At 45.8% G+C, this 19,382-nt stretch overlaps 1 protein-coding gene across 3 annotated transcripts in view; it reads left to right on the top strand.

The window, feature by feature from the left end:
• The window catches only part of LOC124013963 (neuralized-like protein 4), a 28,605-nt gene extending 12,241 nt beyond the window's left edge, over positions 1-16,364 (top strand). Inside the window, exons 14-30 of one of the 3 annotated variants that reach the window (XM_046328570.1) lie at positions 87-178; positions 276-354; positions 522-697; positions 2,563-2,691; positions 2,829-2,974; positions 4,726-4,944; positions 5,285-5,383; positions 5,584-5,727; positions 6,546-6,716; positions 6,865-7,023; positions 7,181-7,360; positions 7,914-8,007; positions 8,251-8,358; positions 11,474-11,618; positions 11,922-12,034; positions 12,642-12,819; positions 13,777-16,364. In XM_046328570.1, the coding sequence (XP_046184526.1) occupies positions 87-178; positions 276-354; positions 522-697; positions 2,563-2,691; positions 2,829-2,974; positions 4,726-4,944; positions 5,285-5,383; positions 5,584-5,727; positions 6,546-6,716; positions 6,865-7,023; positions 7,181-7,360; positions 7,914-8,007; positions 8,251-8,358; positions 11,474-11,618; positions 11,922-12,034; positions 12,642-12,819; positions 13,777-13,981 (2,437 nt within the window). In that variant the 3' untranslated portion in view covers positions 13,982-16,364. Of the gene's footprint in view, positions 1-86; positions 179-275; positions 355-521; positions 698-2,562; positions 2,692-2,828; positions 2,975-4,725; positions 4,945-5,284; positions 5,384-5,583; positions 5,728-6,545; positions 6,717-6,864; positions 7,024-7,180; positions 7,361-7,913; positions 8,008-8,250; positions 8,359-11,000; positions 11,064-11,473; positions 11,619-11,921; positions 12,035-12,641; positions 12,820-13,776 lie in introns of those variants that run through there. The other 2 variants (XM_046328571.1, XR_006834940.1) reach the window with 2 other exon arrangements.
• Positions 16,365-19,382: the final 3,018 nt, after the last annotated feature.

Here is a 19,382-nt window from a genome sequence, read left to right on the forward strand (position 1 = left end):
TAATTTCCAATAGGTCAAAAAGCAAACACACACACACACACACACATCACTTGTGTGTGTCAAGACTGTGTGTTGTCCATTGCTAGGTGCCTTCGAGACGGAGAGCTCTTTGAGATAGTCATTCAGAAGATGGTGGACCGTTGGTCGGGGTCAATAGAAGCAGGTAAGATAATGGCAGGTAAGGCGTCTCTATTTTACCCCTCTCAAACTTCACACAGCCCTATCCACACCCACAGCAGAGGGGTGATGTGTTTGTCTCTGTGTGTTCTGTCCAGGTGTGACTTCCATCAGGCCAGAAGAGCTGGAGTTTCCTAACACCATGACGGATATAGACTACGACACCTGGATGCTTAGGTAAGGGTTTATGTTTGTTTGTGTTCAAACCCAGGTGTCCTGCTGCGCGCCTGGGAGCTAATGAAACGTTGTCAGGTCTCTTTGGACATGCGTGGTTCACCTAGCTGTCTTTGTTATGCCTGAAGAAACAGTAATTCAAACGTTTTATCTCCCCCCTCGCACTCCAGTGGCACGGCCATCATGCAGGACGGCAACACCATGCGTAACAACTACGGCTGTGACCTGGACTCCCTGACCACGGGCAGTAGGATCGGCATGATGCGCTCGGCCACCGGCGACCTCCACTACTACATCAATGGGGTGGACCAGGGTGTGGCCTGCACCGGACTGCCGCCAGATAAAGGTGAGTGGAACCAGTTGTCATGTACATCTTATCACAACCCCATGTACAGTGCCCTCAAGTATTCAGACCCCTTGACTTTTTCCACATTTTGTTACCTTACGGCCTAATTCTAAAATGGATTAAATTGTTTTGTCCCCCTCATCAATCTACACACAATACTCCATAATGACCAAGCAAATATGGGTTGAGACATTTTTGCTAATTTGTTACAAATAAAAAAACTGATAGTCCTTCTGTAGCTCAGTTGGTAGAGCATGGCGCTTGTAACGCCAGGGTAGTGGGTTCGATTCCCGGGACCACCCATACGTAGAATGTATGCACACATGACTAAGTCGCTTTGGATAAAAGCGTCTGCTAAATGGCATATATATATATATACATGCGTATTCAGACCTTTTACTCAGTACTTTGTTTAAGCACCTTTGGCAGCGATTACAGCATTGAGTCTTCTTGGGTATGACGCTACAAGCTTGGCAGACCTGTATTTGGTGAGTTTCTCCCATTCTTCTCTGTAAATCCTCTCAAGCTCTGTCATGTTGGATGTGGAGCGTCGCTGGACAGCTATTTTTAGGTCTCTCCAGAGGTGTTTGATAGGGTTTATGACCGGGCTCTGTCTGGGCTACTCAAGGACATTCAGAGACTTGTCCCGAAGCCACTCCTGCATTGTCTTGGCTGTGTGCTTAGGGTTGTTGTCCTGTTGGAAGCTGAACCTTCGCCCCAGTCTGAGGTTCTGAGCAGGTTTTCATCAATGATCTCTCTGTACATTGCTCTGTTAGTCTCTGCCGCTGAACAACATCCCGACACTGCCACCACCATGCTTCACCGTACAGATGGTGCCAGGTGTCCTCCAGACTTGATGCGTGGCATTCAGGCCTAAGAGTTCAGTCTTGGCTTCATCAGACCAGAGAATCTTTAGGTGCCTTTTGGCAAACTCCAGGCGGGCTGTCGTGTCTTTTACTGAGGCTTCAGAGATGGTTGTCCTTCTGGAAGGTTCTCCCATCTCCACAGAGGAACTCTAGAGCTCTGTCAGAGTGACCATCGGGTTCTTGGTCACTTCCCTGACCAAGGCCCTTCTCTGATTTGAATCCGTTTGGCTGGGCGGCCAGTTCTAGGAAGAGTCTTGGTGGTTCCAAACTTCTTCCATGTAAGAATGATGGAGGCCACTGTGTTCTTGGACTTTCAATGCTGCAGACATTTTTTGGTACCTTTCCCCAGATCTGTGCTTCGACACAATCCTGTCTCGGAGCTCTACCGACAATTCCTTCGACCTCATGGCTTGGTTTTTGCTCTGACATGCACCGTCAACTGTGGGACATTTTATATAGACCTGTGTCCCGTTCCAAATCATGTCCAATCAATTTAATTTACCACAGGTGGACTCCAAGTTGTAGAAACATCTCAAGAATAATCAATGGAAACAGGATGCAGCTGAGTTCAATTTCGAGTCTCATAGCAAAGGGTCTGAATACTTATGTAAATAAGGTATTTCTATTTTATTTGCAAAAATGTCTAAACCTGCTTTTGCTTTGTCATTATAGGGTATTGTGTGTCGATTGTGGAAAAAGTCAAGGGGTCTCAATACTTTTCCGACGGCACTGTATGTGCTAGGGTTCTCATGAATTGATTAGAATGGAATTGATAGTGTCCTGTAGCCATTCCTGCGCTGTCTTGGCTGTTTGCTAAGGGTCTTTTTAGTTAGCTGCCACAAGCATCTCTGAATAAATACACTTAGCAGCTCTTTTATGCTAAAATATCACTGCTATTTAGTTATTTTACTTTTTATTTATCAATATTTGTCTCATTAAGATTAATTGTCTTTGTCAAGGGAGACTTTCCAAAACACTCTCCTTCCCTCCCTCCATTAGAGGTGTATGCGGTGATAGACCTGTACGGTCAGTGTGTCCAGGTGTCCATCACCAGTTCCTCTGGCCCTCTGGACAACAGTCTGTGTACCAGCAACATAACAGAGAAGAGCTTCCCCATACACTCACCAGGTACGCACCACGGACGTGTGTGTTTTCTCTCAGGTTCCGGATTGAAGAAAATTGTTAAACAACTGACCGCAAATGAACTGTCTCACATCGCCTTTTCCCCTGTGCGTGTGTCTCTTTCTGTATGTGTGTGTGTGTAGTGGCAGGCGTGGCCCACCGGCTTCACAGTAAACATGGTAAGAACGTGGTTCTGCTGGGCGAGGGCTGCCAGGCCGTCCGGGTAGGAGGATACGCTCATGGCATCGTCTTCAGTGCCAAGGAACTCAAAACAGACGAATTGTTTGAGGTGAGCCAAGGCAGGGGGAATACCATGGAGAGGTATTCAAGGTGTGAAAGTAGAGTTGCTGGGGTGGAGTTTAGCATCGTTTTTTTTTTTGTGAAGGTCTTATACAGTGCCTTCGGAAAGTATTCAGACCCCTTGACTTTTTCCACATTTTGTTAAGTTACAGCCATATTCTAAAATGTATTCATTAAATGTTTTCCTCATCAATCTACACAATACCCCATAATGACAAAGGGAAAACAAGTTTATTTTGACATTTTTTAAAATGTATTTAAAAAACAAGAACCGATACCTTTGCCATGAGATTTGAAATTGAGCTCAGGTGAATTCTGTTTCCATTGATCATCCTTCAGATGTTTCTACAACTTGATTGGAGTCCACCTGTGGTAAATTCAATTGATTGGACATAATTTGGAAAGGCACACACCTGTCTATATAAGGTCCCACAGTTGACAGTGTATGTCAGAGCAAAAACCAAACCATGAGGTCGAAGGAATTGTACATAGAGCTCAGACAGGATTGTGTCGCGGCACATCTGGGGAAGGGTACCAAAAAATGTCTGCAGCATTGAAGGCCCCCAAGAACACAGTGGCCTCCATCATTTTTACATGGAAGAAGTTTGGAACCAACTGAGAAATCGGGGGGGCCTTGGTCTGGGAGGTGACCAAGAACCCGATGGGCACTCTGACAGAGCTCCAGAGTTCCTCTGTGGAGATGGGAGATTCTTGATCTCAATGATCTCTACAACACTCCACCAATCAGGCCAGACGAAAGCCACTCCTCAGTAAAAGTCACATGACAGCCCGCTTGGAGTTTGCCAAAAGGCACCTAAAGGACTCTCGGCCCATGAGAAACAAGATTCTCTGATCTGATGAATCCAAGGTCGAACTCTTTGGCCTGAATGCCAAGCGTCACGTCTTGACATCTGGCACCATCTTTACGGTGAAACATTGTGGCAGCATCATGCCGTGGGGATGTTTTACAGTGGCAGGGACTGGGAGACTCGTCAGGGTCAAGGGAAAGATGAACGGAGCAAAGTACAAAGAGATCATTGATGAAAACCTGCTTCAGAGCACTCCAGACCTCCGGTGGGGCGAAGGTTCACCTTCCAACAGGACAACGACCCTAAGTAAACTGCAAAGACCCCGAAGGAGTGGCTTCGGGGAAAGTCTCTGAATGTCATTGAGCAGCCCAGCCAGAGCCCGGACTTGAACCCATTCGAACATCTCTGGAGAGAACTGAAAATGGCTCTGCAGTGACACTCCCCATCCAACCTGACAGAGCTTGAGAGGATCTGTAGAGAAGAATGGGAGAAACTCACCAAATACAGTTGTGCCAAGCTTGTAGCGTCATACCCAAGAAGACTTGAGGCTGCCAAAGGTGCTTTAACAAAGTACTAAATAAAGGATCGGAATACTTATGTAAATGTAATATTTCATATCTATTTTTAATACATTTGCAAAAATTTCTAAAAACCAGTTTTTACTTTGTCATTATGAGGTATTGTGTGTAGAATGATGAAGAAAAAACTATTTCATCAATTTTAGAATACGGCTGTAACAAAATGTGGAAAAAGTCAAGGGGTCTGAATACTTTCCCGAATGCACTGTAGGTGATTGTAATTGAGGAATTGTAAATTTAAAAAATGTTCCATCCAGAAAAACAAGTGAATTCTTTAACTCCATTTTTGCCATCACTAGTACTCATCCTCTTCTTCCTCTCTCTTCTTCCTTTCCCACCATCCCAACCCCCAGGTGAAGATAGACGAGGTAGATAACCAGTGGTCTGGTTCCCTCCACATGGGTCTGACTAGCCTGGCCCCCCCAGAGCTGCCCTCCTGCCCCATGTCGGGCCTGTCACCCTCCCTCACACAGCTCCGCGCCAAGGTCACCTGGCTGCTGGCAGGGTCAGAGGTCAGACGCAATGGGGTCCTCCAAAGACAGAACTACGGGGCATCCCTGGACAGATTGACGGTGAGAGAAGGAGTGGAGAAGGAACAACGTGTCAGAGAGAACTTGGGTGTAAAGATGGTGACTAGAGTGTTGTGAAAAACTATCCAAAAAGTAGGCAGAGACTATTGGAGTATAATAATGAACCTATAATCAAGCAGCTTCAGGGGAGATCCATCTCTGAGCATAGTCAGAGAAAGAACTCTCCTGCAGCTACTTGATTTAAAGGTCCATTATTATACTCTCAATAATCTCTAGAAAAATGTGTGCATTTGGAACGGATAGAAGGATCGCAATGAGTACAGAAATTGGCAAGTGTGTACTGGTAATGGGATGGGTACTGAGATGAATTCTCTGTGTCTAGGTGGGGAACCGCGTGGGCGTGAAGAGATGCAGTGATGACACAATGCACGTCCTCATCGACGGAGAGGACATGGGAACAGCTGCTACCGCTGTGGCCAAGGTACACACACACACACACACACACACACACACACACACACACACACACACGAGTATGCTCAATTAACACGCACACAAACACTTCATGAACGTACAAACTGTTCTCTCATCCACACACATCATATGTGTTCAATTCTCACACACACACACACCACACCACCCCACCCCACTAACCCCCACCTCTTTCTCCCCTCCCTGTAGAATGTCTATGCGGTGCTGGACCTGTATGGTCGTGTGACTGCTGTGTCCATTGTCAGTTCCTCAGTGCTGGAGGATGCAGAAAGCATCAAGGCCCCCTCCCTCTCCTCAGACAGCTGCAGCGATGGCGAGGAGGACAGCACGCCGGTGAGAGAGACAGAGGGATGTAGTGGGATGGGAGACTGCGGGATGTAGTGGGATGGGAGACTGCGGGATGTAGTGGGATGGGAGACTGCGGGATGTAGTGGGATGGGAGACTGCGGGATGTAGTGGGATGGGAGACTGCGGGATGTAGTGGGATGGGAGACTGCGGGATGTAGTGGGATGGGAGACTGCGGGATGTAGTGGGATGGGAGACTGCGGGATGTAGTGGGACGGGAGACTGCGGGGTGTAGTGGGACGGGAGACTGCGGGATGTAGCGGGATGGGAGACTGCGGGATGGGAGACTGCGGGGATGTAGTGGGATGGGAGACTGTGGGATGTAGTGGGATGGGAGACTGGGGGATGTGAGTAGCGGGACGGGAGACTGCGGGATGGGAGACTGCGGGGATGGGAGACTGTGGGATGGGAGACTGGGGATGGGAGACTGTGGGATGGGAGACTGTGGGATGGGAGACTGTGGGATGGGAGACTGTGGGATGGGAGACTGTGGGATGGGAGACTGTGGGATGGGAGACTGTGGGATGGGAGACTGTGGGATGGGAGACTGTGGGATGGGAGACTGTGGGATGGGAGACTGCGGGATGGGAGACTGCGGGATGTAGTGGGATGGGAGACTACGGGATGGGAAGGCGAGACAGTTGGACAGCATGTTTTTGCCTGGACCAAATATCTCCAAGTACAGTAGGAAGCCAGCATTTGTTCCACAGGTGGTTTAAGATAAGCACGAATTGAGCAACTGAAGTAAACATTAGCTTGTTGATTTACCTCTCTCTCGCGCCCCCCCCCCCAATCTATCCATCAGGTTGGGAGCAGTAAGCTAGCCCTGGTGCCCAACACTGTCATGGCCTTCCTGGAGAACCATGGGAAGAACATCCAGCTGTCCAATCAGAACCTGACGGCCGCCCGTGTCTCCAGCTACAACCAGGGCCTTCTGGTCACAGCACAACCCCTGCCCAGACAACAACTGTTCCAGGTAGCTACACTGTTGTGTGTGTGTGTGTGTGTGTGTTTCAGGATTTTTTGATTGGGGCAGCGTCGTTGTTTAGGGACACATTATATATTATAGTGCTTTCTGTCGCTATTGTTTGTGACTGACAGTCCGAATGTCTCTGTTGCCATAGTTTCAGATCGACCGCCTGAACCCGTCGTGGACGTCGTCCTTGTCACTAGGGGTGATAGGTCACTCCCCCGACCGCCTCAACTTTCCCTCCACGGCGTGCTGTCTGAAACGCTCTGCCTGGCTGCTGCAGAGAGACTCTGTCTTCCACAACTCACTGAAGGTACTGGAGTCGCTGTCTCCCACTCAGCTCCCTTCACAACTCACTTTCTACTTTTGAGAACATTATGTCATTTCAAATGAACAACCTGATTGATTGTTTGATTAGTCCTCTTTCTCTTTCCCTTCCCTCCACTTCACCACCCCTTCCTCCATCCCAGATCTGTGAGAACTATGGTCCTAACCTGGACACATGTCCAGAGGGTACAGTATTGGGTCTACTAGTGGATGGGAACAGCTGTCTGCACCTCCATGTGAACGGGATGGACCAGGGGGTAGCAGCCCAGGACATCCCCACCCCCTGCTACCCCCTCATAGACCTCTATGGGCAGTGTGAACAGGTACGTCTGTCACCCTCCCACCCAAAACCGTCTGAATCTGAAGAGGATGAGGAAGGTAATTTCTACTTGCTTAGTGTAGCCACTGATATAACCCCCGGTAATGCATTTTAATGATGATTAACAGACCCAGTGGAAAACCAAACATCCCTCTGCGTTAAAAAAATAAAATAAAATAAATAATGACTTCTACACAAACACAGGGTGTTTCCCAAATGATTCCCTATATGGTGCACTACCTTTGACCCGAGCCCTATAGCCCCTGGTAGTAGTGCACTATAAAGGGAGTAGGGTGCCATTTTAGACGAGTCCTACTCAGATCCACTTTTAGATCAGTAGCTAGGAACTAATCTGCTAGTATGTTGCTCTATGTTCTCTAATCCTGAAATACTTCCACCTGGCCGAAGTCATAATCCCAATCTCATTTAGACACTCCATCCCTCAGTAGGTTTAATAATCTGTCGCCCGGCCTGGCCCTGTACAACGTAATCTGTTGTCACACTTCCTGAGGGCCGACCGAAGTCAAGTCAGTGACACGCTCTGATGTCGTTGGCAGGTTACAATCGTGACTGACAACGTGCCAACCGTGGGAGGGGAGAGCGGTGAGGCGCGTTGCCAAGGCGACATGGAGAAGGCGGACATGGTTGACGGTGAGAAGACGATGATGTCAACTCATTGCAGGCCTTTTACAGTTGATGTTCAAAATGTCTTTCATATTAAATGTTACTTTCATGTGTTCTGTAGATGCAAAGTTGACCAAGTTATTGTCCTTGTTGGCATCACGTTCTTTGACAGTAAAACGTTTTGACTTCTAAGTAATATCAAGCTCTGTTGTCATCTCTTATTGGCCTCAACCGGTGCTACCCTTTTGACCTTTGCTATCTGACCTCCAGGGATCAAAGAGAGTGTGTGCTGGACGCCCCCTCCAGAGGTCAACCCCAACAAGACCTGTGAATATCAGGCCCTGTGCTCGCGCTTCAAGGACCTGCTCACGCTGCCAGGTGAGTATCCCACACACTTTTTACATTTTTTTAAAGCTAAACCTTCTTTTTGCCTGATTAACCTCTGGTGGCAGAGCATTCCATGATGACATGGCTCGATATATAACTGAACGACGCATTAAATCTGTTTTTTTTGTTTTGGGTACAGTAAAGAACCCATAGTGGCCTGTCTGGTGGAGTATGTATGTCTGTTTTGAAGTGTATGCAATAGATTAGACAAGTGGTTAGCCATTTTCAACACACAAATGTTTATTTAAAAAGACTGGAAGAGAAGTAGTCAATTTCTCCTCAACCATGAAAAACTATGATGCATGTGGTTGTTAGTTCTGTGTGTGCAGTTAAGGGCAAGGCATTCTGCTTGGTTGTGAGCCAGCTAGGTATTTCTTTACTGTGCCTGACCATATTAGTGGACAGTAATCAACATGGGACAAGACCAGAGCCTTAACAACTTGTACAGTTGATCTTTGTGCCAAAAACGTAGAACATCTAATTCTGAAATCATGGGCATTAATATGGAGTTGGTCCTCCCTTTGCTGCTATAACAGCCTCTAATCTTCTGTGAAGGCTTTTCACTAGATGTTGGAATGTTGCTGTGGGGACTTGCTTCCATTAAGCCACAAGAGCATTAGTGAGGTCGGGCACTGATGTTGGGCGATTTAGGCCTGGCTCGCAGTCAGCGTTCCAGTTCAGGTCAGGGCTCTGTGCAGGCCAGTGAAGTTCTTCCACGCCGATCTCAACAAACCATTTCTGTATGGACCTCGCTTTGTGCACAGGGGCATTGTTATTCTAAAACAGGGAAGGGCCTTCCCCAAATCCTTTTGCCACAAAGTTTGAAGCACAGAATTGTCTAGAATTTCATTGAATGCTGTAGCATTAAGATTTCCCTGCACTGGAAAAAAAGGGGCCTAGCCCGAACCATGAAAGCAAGCCCAGACCATTATTTCTCCCCCACCAAACTTTACAGTTGGCACTATGCATTGGAGCAGGCAGCGTTCTCCTGGAATCCACCAAACCCAGATAGGCCATCGTACTATCAGATTGTGAAGCGTGGTTCATCACTCCAGAGAACATGTTTCCACTGCTCCAGACGCAAGCTTTACACCACTGCAGCCGACACTTGGCATTGCGCATGGTGATCTTGGACTTGGGTGGCTGCTCGGCCATGGAAACCTATTTCGTGAATCTCCCATGAACAGTTCTTGTGCTGACGTTGTTTACAGAGGCAGTTTGGAACTCTGTTGCAACCGAGGACAGAAGTTCAGTTTTGTGAGCTTGTGTGGCCTACTACTTTGCGGCCGAGCCGTTGTTGCTCCTAGACGTTTCATCTTCACAATAACAGCCCTTACACTTGACCAGGGCAGAAATTTTACGAACTGACTTGTTGGAAAGGTGACATCCTATGACGGTGCCACGCTGAAAGTCACTGAGCTCTTCAGTAAGGCCATTCTACTGCCAATGTTTGTCTATGGAGATTTCATGGCTGTATACTTGATTTTATACACCTGTCAGCAACGGGTGTGGCTGACGTAGCCGAATCCACTATTTTGAAGGGGTGTCCACATAAGTGTGTGTGTATATATAAAAACAATTCCCCCAAATATTATTTAACGAGGCAAGTCAGTTAAGAACAAATTCTTATTTACAATGAAGGCCTACCCTGACCAAACCCGGACGACACTGGACCAACTGTGCACCGCCTTATGGAACTCCCAATCACGGCCCACTGTGATACAGCCTGGAATCGAACCAGGGACTGTTGTGACTCCTTTTGCACTGAGATGCAGTGCCTTAGACCACTGCCTACCTCTCCCCATCGTCACAACTATGTCAATATGACTTGACCATAATAACTGACCATCTAATGTTGCTTGAATTTTAGAAGAGCTTCAAATATGGGCAGTGTTTCTTGTAGCCTTGCCCTAGTGTGACGTTTTGATAACCATGTCTGTCGGACAAGGTGACTTTTCATCAATGTATTTGGCTCTATTCGAAAATGATGATTAGCATCAAAGTAGACGTCATACAAGACTACAAATCCCTGCAAGCTCCTGCACGACGTCTCTAGCTGACACCTTTGCTAACAGGTATTGTTTCAATTTAAAGCTTGCACAAGACAGTTCACAGAATTGACCATTTTAAAGCCATTTAGCCAATTTATTAGTTACTAAATTTAGCTAACATTAGATAGTTAATCCAGAGAACCTAACTTTTGATTCGGCGGTCTCGTCCAGATCATGGCATTTTGTAGTTCTTTATGATAGCCACATTAGCAGCTAATTCGCATTTAATTTTTGGGTGATAAATACATGCGAATATATCTATATATAAGTCACCTTGTCCTCGAGAGATTTACACTTATCAAAATGTCGCGCCAGGGTAAGCCTACACTAAACACCGCCCTTATTTGAAGTGTTTCTAAAATCCCCTATGGAGAAAAATGTCTGATAGTCAAACAAGCAAATGGTTCCAATCGTTTTCCCAAGTCTTATGACTCATGCTGTGGTACTCTATACCAGGTGGCTTATCCTTCTTGGCACAAACTTGACCAAATTCAAAACGGCAATCCTCTTAAATGATTAGATCTTCAATACACAAATATGATGGTTCAATGTTGTCATTTCCCTTCTGTTTGTCCACTTTAGCATAACTAGAGCGCACTCTCTGGGTTCTATTGGATACGTAACTCTCCAATCGTGTGATGGCAGGTGATGTAAAGCCATAAGTTAGTTTTTTTGTTTTTCAGTAACGAATGATGATCTATAACTTCAAAAGGCTGCACTGAAATCTAACAATACAGCTCCAACTATCATCTTGTTATCCATTTAATGATTGGATAATTCTATTTCTGATAATAACAAAGAAGGAATGAATGGCTTTTGAGCAGGTTGTTTTCAGCAGATGCCTCGTCTGGTTTAGCTCGGCTGCAGCCGGGGGTGCTCTGTTCTTCGTGCCTCTTCTGCGTACTCCAGCTGTCTTGTTGGTCTCAATGGTGGAGGGGGGTGCTTTTCTGTTGGTGTGTGGGGGGGGTTATGCTATCCAGTTGAGTATCCTTGGCTGAGTCATAACTCTAACGTCTCTGCTGTTCTCTCTCTCTCCGCCTATCCATCTCTCTCAGATGGTTACTTCAACGAGGATGCCAAGTATAACCTGTGTTACTGTGAGTCTTGCCACAAGCTGCGCGGAGACGAGTCCTACTACAAGAGAGGGGAGCCCCCCCGGGACTATGCCCTGCCCTTCGGCTGGTGCCGCTTCGCTCTGAGGTCAGAGAGGTCGCAAACAGCCAGTCAAGTGGACTGCGAAAACTGTCTTCAACCAATTACTTTAGATCAGTTCCAGTGCTATTCATGTCCACCGAATGAGTATAATCTAGTTCAATTAACAAATGGATTACTAGATCTGACCTATTCCCACCTTGGCGAAAGATACGGGGAGAATGTGAATAAAAATAGTATACAGTTTAAACTTTGAGTATTGGCTTTGAGTATCAATGTCCTAGGACACAAGATACAGGTGGAGATAACAATTTTGTGTGTGATTGTGTGTGTGTACTACCTCCCCTATAGGATCAAGGCCCACTGTGAGGTGTCTAGTGCATTTAAGAAGTGGCACATAGCCTACCACGGCACCAGTGTAGGGGCTCTGAGACGCACTCTGGACCATGCTCAGCTGCTCTCTGGTACAACGCAGCATTTGTTTCCTTATCCACTTTTGTTTTTTAAAATAAATTGTACCCCTTTTATCCCCAATTTCATGGTATCTAATTGTTAGTAGTTTCTTGTCTCATCGCTACAACTCCTGTACGGGCTTGGGAGAGACTAAGGTCAAGAGTCATGCGTCCTCCGATACACAACCCAACCAAGCCGCACTGCTTCTTAACACAGCGCGCATCCAACCCGGAAGCCAGCCGCACCAATGTGTCGGAGGAAACACCATGCCCCTAGCGACCTGGTTAGCGTGCACTGTGCCCGGCCTGCCACAGGAGTAGCTAGTGTGCGATGAGACACGGATATCCCTCCCGGGCAAACGCTCCCTAACCCGGACGACGCTAGGCCAATTGTTTAGGGGTCCACTTTTTTGGAAAGTGAATTGAACACGGGTCACCTTTATTTTGTGCATATCACCTCAAGGGGTTGTTTCTCTCCCAAAGCACTAATCAGATGTCTATCCTTTTGAAACGTATGGTTGATTTCCAGAACCATTTCCATCACAAACATTTTCCCTAATGATTAAAGAATCACGACGGTGATGTAAATGAACAAACCCATGTTGTCTTGGTGTTTCAGGGACTTCGTCCATCTTCTCTGTGTCTCCGGCAAAGATGGAGGGTCCTAACGGCTACAGTGAGCCAGAGGAGAACAGCAACAGCCTCCCTGACAGGGAAAGGGACAAGGAGGTTCCCCGGGTACAGCTGTCCCCCACCATGCGCTATTCCGGCCTGGAGATGTTTGCCCCTAAAGTGCAGTACGTGTCAAGTCTCTCTCTCTCTCATGCCCTTGCTTTTTATCTGCCTATTGAAGATTATACTCAGTTTATTAGGTACACCACCCCGTTCACAAAAATGGTTCACTCCTAAAGACCGTGAGTCACGTGGCCATGGCTTGTTGTATAAAGCAGGCAGACAGACATTGAGGCATTCCGTTACTGTTTTTGATTGAAAGTTAGAATGGGCAAAACGAGTAACCGAAGTGTCTTTGAGTGTGGTATGATCATCAGTGCCAGGCGCACCGGTTCCAGTATTTCAGAAACAGCCGGCCTCCTGGGATTTTAACTCACGGCAATCTGATGATTCCCGAGAATGGTGCGAAAACAGCTCGTTGATGAGCGGTCGAAGGAGAATGGCAAGAATCGTTCAAGCGAACAGGCGGGCCACAAACGGCGCAGTACAACAGTGGTGTGCAGAACGGCGTCTCGGAACGCACAACTCGTCGCTCCTTGTCACAGATGGGATATTGCAGCAGACGACCACACCGGGTTCCACTCCTATCAGCTAAAAACAAGAAGTAATGACAAGAAGTGGGCGTGATCACCAACACTGGACAATTGCGGAGTGGAAAAACAGCGCCTGGTCCGACGAATCCTGGTTCATGTTGCGTCACAGTGATGGCAGAGTCAGGAGTCCATGGCCCCATCATGTCTGGGGTCAACGGTGCAGGCTGGTGATGTAATGGTTTTTTTGTGGCACACGCTAGGTCCCTTGATACCAATTGAGCAATGTTTCCATGCCCTGAAGAATTCTGTCCGTCCTGGAGGCAAAGGGGAGGGGTCTGACCCAGTACTAGATGGGTGTACCTGATAAACTGGCCACTGAGTATACTGTATACCATGAAATTGTTATGCTGTCTTGGTCTCCTCTGCCTTACGCTGCTTTTGTTCTTTCATTCTTATTCCCATGACTCCTGCTCACCTCTCTCCCTCCAGATTCCGGGACCCTCGTTCTCACTGTTGTCACCAGGCCCAGGTGGGTTTCCAGGTGTGCGTGCGGCCGGGCTCTTATAAGGTGGGGCCCCAGAACCTTGGAGCCAGCGAGCCCCTTGACCCCCGCTTTAGCAACACAGAAATCGAGTGGATCACCAAGGAGCAGGGGGGCACCCTCCTCTACGGCCTACTCATACGGGTGGAGTGAGGGAGGGATGAACAGCGGGATGGATAGAGTCGAGATAAGGGAGCTTCTCTATCCCAGCGGTGCCTCCAAAACCTCTACTCCATCAACCAAATTCCAGACTTTGAGACTCTTTGGAATTTGGGTAATTTCCCTCCTGTTCCTGGGGGTGGGGGGGGGGGGATTGTTGACATTGACAGTTCAGCATTATTTTAGTTTATTTTGGACAAAGTACATTTTTGTTTGTTTTGGAATAATTTTAACAGGGTGGGGCTTTGGTGGATTCAGAGAAGAACAACAAGACTGACACTGCCTGCACTTTATGTTTTGAACACTTTGTGGGCTATTTAAAAAAAATATATATATATAAAAACAAGTAAAAAACAATCTACTTATCATTCACAATACAACACTCGTTTTTGGTCACCGCAGTTTTTCTTTTAGCACTGTTGTCCTCTCTAGCTCTTGTTTTTATCACCTTTTATCCTAGCCTGATCACTCTCCTCACTCTCTTTTTGGTTCTCAAGTGCAGGGGGGGGGGGGGGGGATGGTTCTCCTCAGTTCTCAAGGCTGAGTGCACAACCAGAACCTGTCACGTTCCAAGACTTGGACCGTTCCTTAAACCTCCTCGCAATGGTGACCCCCCCCCATCTCCTGCTGCTCAGAACGGTCACTGACTATTGGACTTTATAAACTAAGGACTTAACCGCGTGTCAATGGAGGAGGAGAGTGCAAAATCAATGATGAGGAGAAAGACTGGAAATAACCCTGAACAGGAGAAGGACCTGAGAGCACCTTTTTTAGAGGGAGGAACAAAAAAAAAACCTGGAAGAAAATGTTTACAGGTGTAACGCTAACCACTGTCTGTCTACATGTATGAGTAAGACTCGTCCTCCATCTCCCTCCCCTCTACTCACACCTGTCCTAGATTATTTTTTAAATTCTTTGTTAGTGGAAAGCGCTTCCCTAAGACGAGGGTACTTTCTCGTTCCCACGTTGCAGAGGTATAGATATATACACTGTTTCTTGTGGGGGGGGAAGGGTTTATTCAATTTCAGTCTGTTTCACCGACAAAGCTATCCGCATCTTGAATAGTGTGAAGTGGCTTCCTCTCCTTAGTCCTCATCTCCTTTCCTTCACCTGCACTGATCTGAAGGAAAGGAGCAGATAGACATGTAATGAATAGAGCCGACATGATTCTGTACCAGATGGGCATGTTTGTTCTTCATAACATAGTACCATCTGAACTTTACACAATGTTGTGGCCTGCTGAGCGTGCCTGTCTTCACACGTCGTCGTTTACACTAGAGTTGCGTTCAAGTCTTTAAAGATTGTAACGTATCTGTCCCATTATGGCGTGGGTGAGCGTACGGGCAGTGTCAGTGAGGCCATCTCCATTTTTAAACTAGTACATTTTCTTCTACTTCTGAGTTGGTAAACAAACTGAAAGGGTGTGCACTGCCACATAGAGTGTGTTGTTTGAACAGGTATAAAGCCAAGGTTGGCTATTTACAGCCACCTGCAGTCATGGAATGTTTGCTTACGAGTATAATTCATTGGCTGATCCCTGGATGGAAGTTTATGACGCTTCCTTAACCCATAGGAAGGCCCACCCAGTTGACTACTTAATAATTGTGAAGTCCCTAATGGCACTGCCCATGCTCAAACTAGCTTCTGGAGTCCTCTATAGAACTCTATGGTCATTGTTTTAACAGGGAGAAATGTTCAGAGCCAATCCTTATTGGGGTGTGCCCTCACATTGGTGTGTCCGTGCAAATACTCATGGGAAATGCAGTATTTAACGAAATGCAGGCCCTGATGCTGGTGTTTACATTGTGAATGTAATTCATTAGGGTTTTTGTCATTTAGTTTTTTGTGGTCCGTTTACGTTGAAACTAACACCCTTCATTTGACATATTACATTAAAAAAAGATTAACACTGGTTCATTCATTCCTTCCCCAAATATTTGATTGTATGTGGACGACTCTAAAGCATATCTTCTTTTAACCATGTATTTTGTTGCCAATCTGATATATACCTTACGTATGACTTACATTCATACATAGCCGCCCCATCTTGCCAAGTCATTATTTTTGACAGAGGAGAAAAACAGGTTGAGTCAAGATCCAAGGTTCAGTTGACTTTCCTCACACACAACTGTGTATAACCTAATTTATTGCAACAAAAAAGTGGGCTTTGAAGAAGGAAAAAAAAAGAACTCGTTTGCAACGTCCAATCAAAATGTGAAAAATGATATGGGGTTATTTAAAGGCCCAGTGCTGCTTTTTATGATAATACTTTTTTTTCTGTATGTTGCATTTGTACAGGCTGTTACATAACATGAAATCATATCTTCCTGATTTGTAAAAATAAATGGACAGAGTATGCACATGACTCTGGACTGGCTTTGTGTGTGTCTTCCTTTTTAAAGCGTCAATCAGCAGGATAAGCAAAGCATTTTCCCCACCTGTTTTTAGTAAAAGCCTGAGGAATTGGGCTGGAGGAGTGTATACACATTCATAGACAGAGCTATGGATGCAAGGATTGACCATCCATGATATTATAGTTTTATCCATGTTTTGAGGCTATATAGTGTTTGTTCAAACATTGAGGAAAAACAAGCTTACATCTAAGATTCTGATGACAGTTGAACTAAGCTCATGAGTCATTTAAATTATATTCAAGAATCATTGATTGGGTACATATAATTTAAGTCAAAATGGATGTAGCAACTGCTGAGCAGCCCCTTAATCCAAGAAGAGAAAAGCCGTAAGTACAATATACTTAATTTATACCAATCAAAAAGACAAGAGGCTGTTTTTAGTTAACATTTTATTCAGAGTAGGAAAAACAATCCAGTCACTGACATACTGCAGTGTTGCATATTTACTCACACTTTCTAAATTATTCCTAAGAATGATTTCTTAAGGCCAATAAATTCAGCCCCCCCCCCCAACAAAAAAAAAAAACAGGCAGACTCCGGCTTCATTGCCTTGCCGACGGGTAGTGACACACCTACCCACATCTGTAATGTCAATATAACATGTCTGACTCCAGTGAAAGTTCAAAGGTTAAACACAGGAGTGTTTGACAAATAAAAAGTAGTGCAACAGAAATGAGTTGCTTTCCCACAAAGCTTAAACTGGTGACACATTTACAGTACATACTTCGTGTACAAAACATGAGGAACACCTCTTCCCATGACAGACTGACCAGGTGAAAGCTATGATCCCTTATTGATGTCACTTGTTAAATCCACTTCAATCAGTGTAGATGAAGGGGAGGAGACAGGCCAAAAAATGTTTAAGCTTTGAGATAAACATTGTGTATGTGTGCCATTCAGAGGGTGAATGGGCAAGACAAAAGATTTAAGTGCCTTTGAACGGGGTATGGCAGTAGGTGACAGGCGCATCAGTTTGAGTGTGTCAAGAACTGCAACACTGTTGGGTTTTTCACACTCAACAGTTTCCTGTGTGTAACAAGAAATGGCCCACCACCCAAAGGTCAACGAGCTGACTTGACAGAACTGTGGGAAACAATGGAGTCAACATGGGCCAGCATCCCTGTGGAACGCTTTCGGCACCTTGTAGAGTCCATATCCCGACGAATTGAGGCTGTTCTGAGGGCAAAAGTGGGTGCAACTCAATATTAGGGAGGTGTTCCTAATGGTTTTGTACACGTAAAAACAATCTGTTCTTCCAGTTGCGTTGAATTGTCTGTCGTTTGTTAACTAGTCCATCCTTGGAGGGAAATAAAACAAATCTACAGGCTGTTCTGCATCAGTCCTCCTGTTCTTCACATCAGCATACAGGAGACGACCACAGAAATACAATAACTAGAACGGTAATTCCCATTCAAGCATTACATTTACATTTAGGTCATTTAGCAGACGCTCTTATCCAGAGGCTTCCCCCCATCCTAGTCAATCTATTTGTACGGCGACAACAGGCACATGGAAGTTAAAACCGGCTCACTTCTGGAACTACAAGTTCTCATTCCAAGTAGGTACAACGGGCGAGTTTGTTATGCATGGATATCTGATCCTCGGTCAGTTTCTAACTACAGTAGAGCAAAAGGGGCCTCAATGGAACGAAAGTCATCCTGATCACCACCACCCCGACTCGGTCGCGGAATGACCGAAGGGCCAGAGGGTGGTCAAATAAATAGACAAGTAAAAACAGTTTGTGCTACAAAATGATATAAATAAGTGCAATGTTTGGATTCAGCAGAGCTTTGGAGTCCTATTCTCCCAGCAATACCCAACACAGGAGGTTGGTGGCACCTTAATTGGGGAGGACGGGCTCGTGGAGACGGCTGAAGCGGAATGGTATCAAATACATCAAACACATTCCCATGCGTTTGGTACCGTTCCATGTGCGCCGTTCCAGCCGTTATGACGAGTCGTCGTCCTCCCCTCAGCAGCCTCCACCGATACACAAGTTGAGCTACTACTTGCGAGTGCACAAGTATTTGGGGGAGTTGAAATATAATGTTTTTTTTTCTTCTCCAAATGGATGGAGTCAAACTACACAAGGTGGCTGAACGGAGGGGTCGGGCGTAGAAAGGGAAAGGAGAGCGACGGAGCTGGAATTAAGACAAATACAAAGAAAGTTACTGATAAGAGGGAGTAAAAGATTGGTCAAGCTTCGTTGGAATGTACACCTTACGCACACACATACAGTCTTTCAAATGAAGTGAGGAAGAAAAATAAATAGAAACAACATCATAACAACATACTAGTACAACAACATACTAGTACATAACCAAATGGTCCCCCTCCCTCCCCCATACACACATTCCACTTCTGCTATGTGCTTTATGAAAACGCCAGGTCACAGAAATGTCAATAAATAAAACGGGTTATAAATAAACAAAAACATAAATAACAAGAATTATAAACTGGGTGGTTCGAGCCCTGAATGCTGATTGGCTGACAGCCGTGGTATATCTGACCGTATACCATGGGTATGACAAAACATTTATTGTTACTGCTCTAAGTATGTTGGTAACCAGTTTATAATAGCAGTAAGGCAACTCAGGAGTTTGTGGTATATGGCCAATATACCACGGCTAAGGGCTGTATCCAGGCACTCCACGTTGCGTCGTGCCTAAGAACAGCACTTAGCCGCGGTATACTGGCCATATACCACACCGCCTTGTTGCTTAAATAAACAACCTGCTGTACACCGACCTCACAGGACTCACACGGTTAAGACTCAAAAGATGACTCACCATGAAAAAAACAATGGAAGCTAACTCTGATGAGTTTCAGTAATAACGGACTTGGATCAGCTGGTAACAGACTCAGGTTTTTAAAAAACACCGTAAAACATCGTAGGAGTACGTCGTTTAAAAACTACGCTCGCACAGTAGAACATTAAAATCTCCTTTCATCACCAAAACCGCAAAAATTAAGCAGTGTTC

Source organism: Oncorhynchus gorbuscha, linkage group LG25 (assembly GCF_021184085.1).
Source record: "Oncorhynchus gorbuscha isolate QuinsamMale2020 ecotype Even-year linkage group LG25, OgorEven_v1.0, whole genome shotgun sequence".
Lineage (NCBI taxonomy): Eukaryota > Metazoa > Chordata > Actinopteri > Salmoniformes > Salmonidae > Oncorhynchus > Oncorhynchus gorbuscha.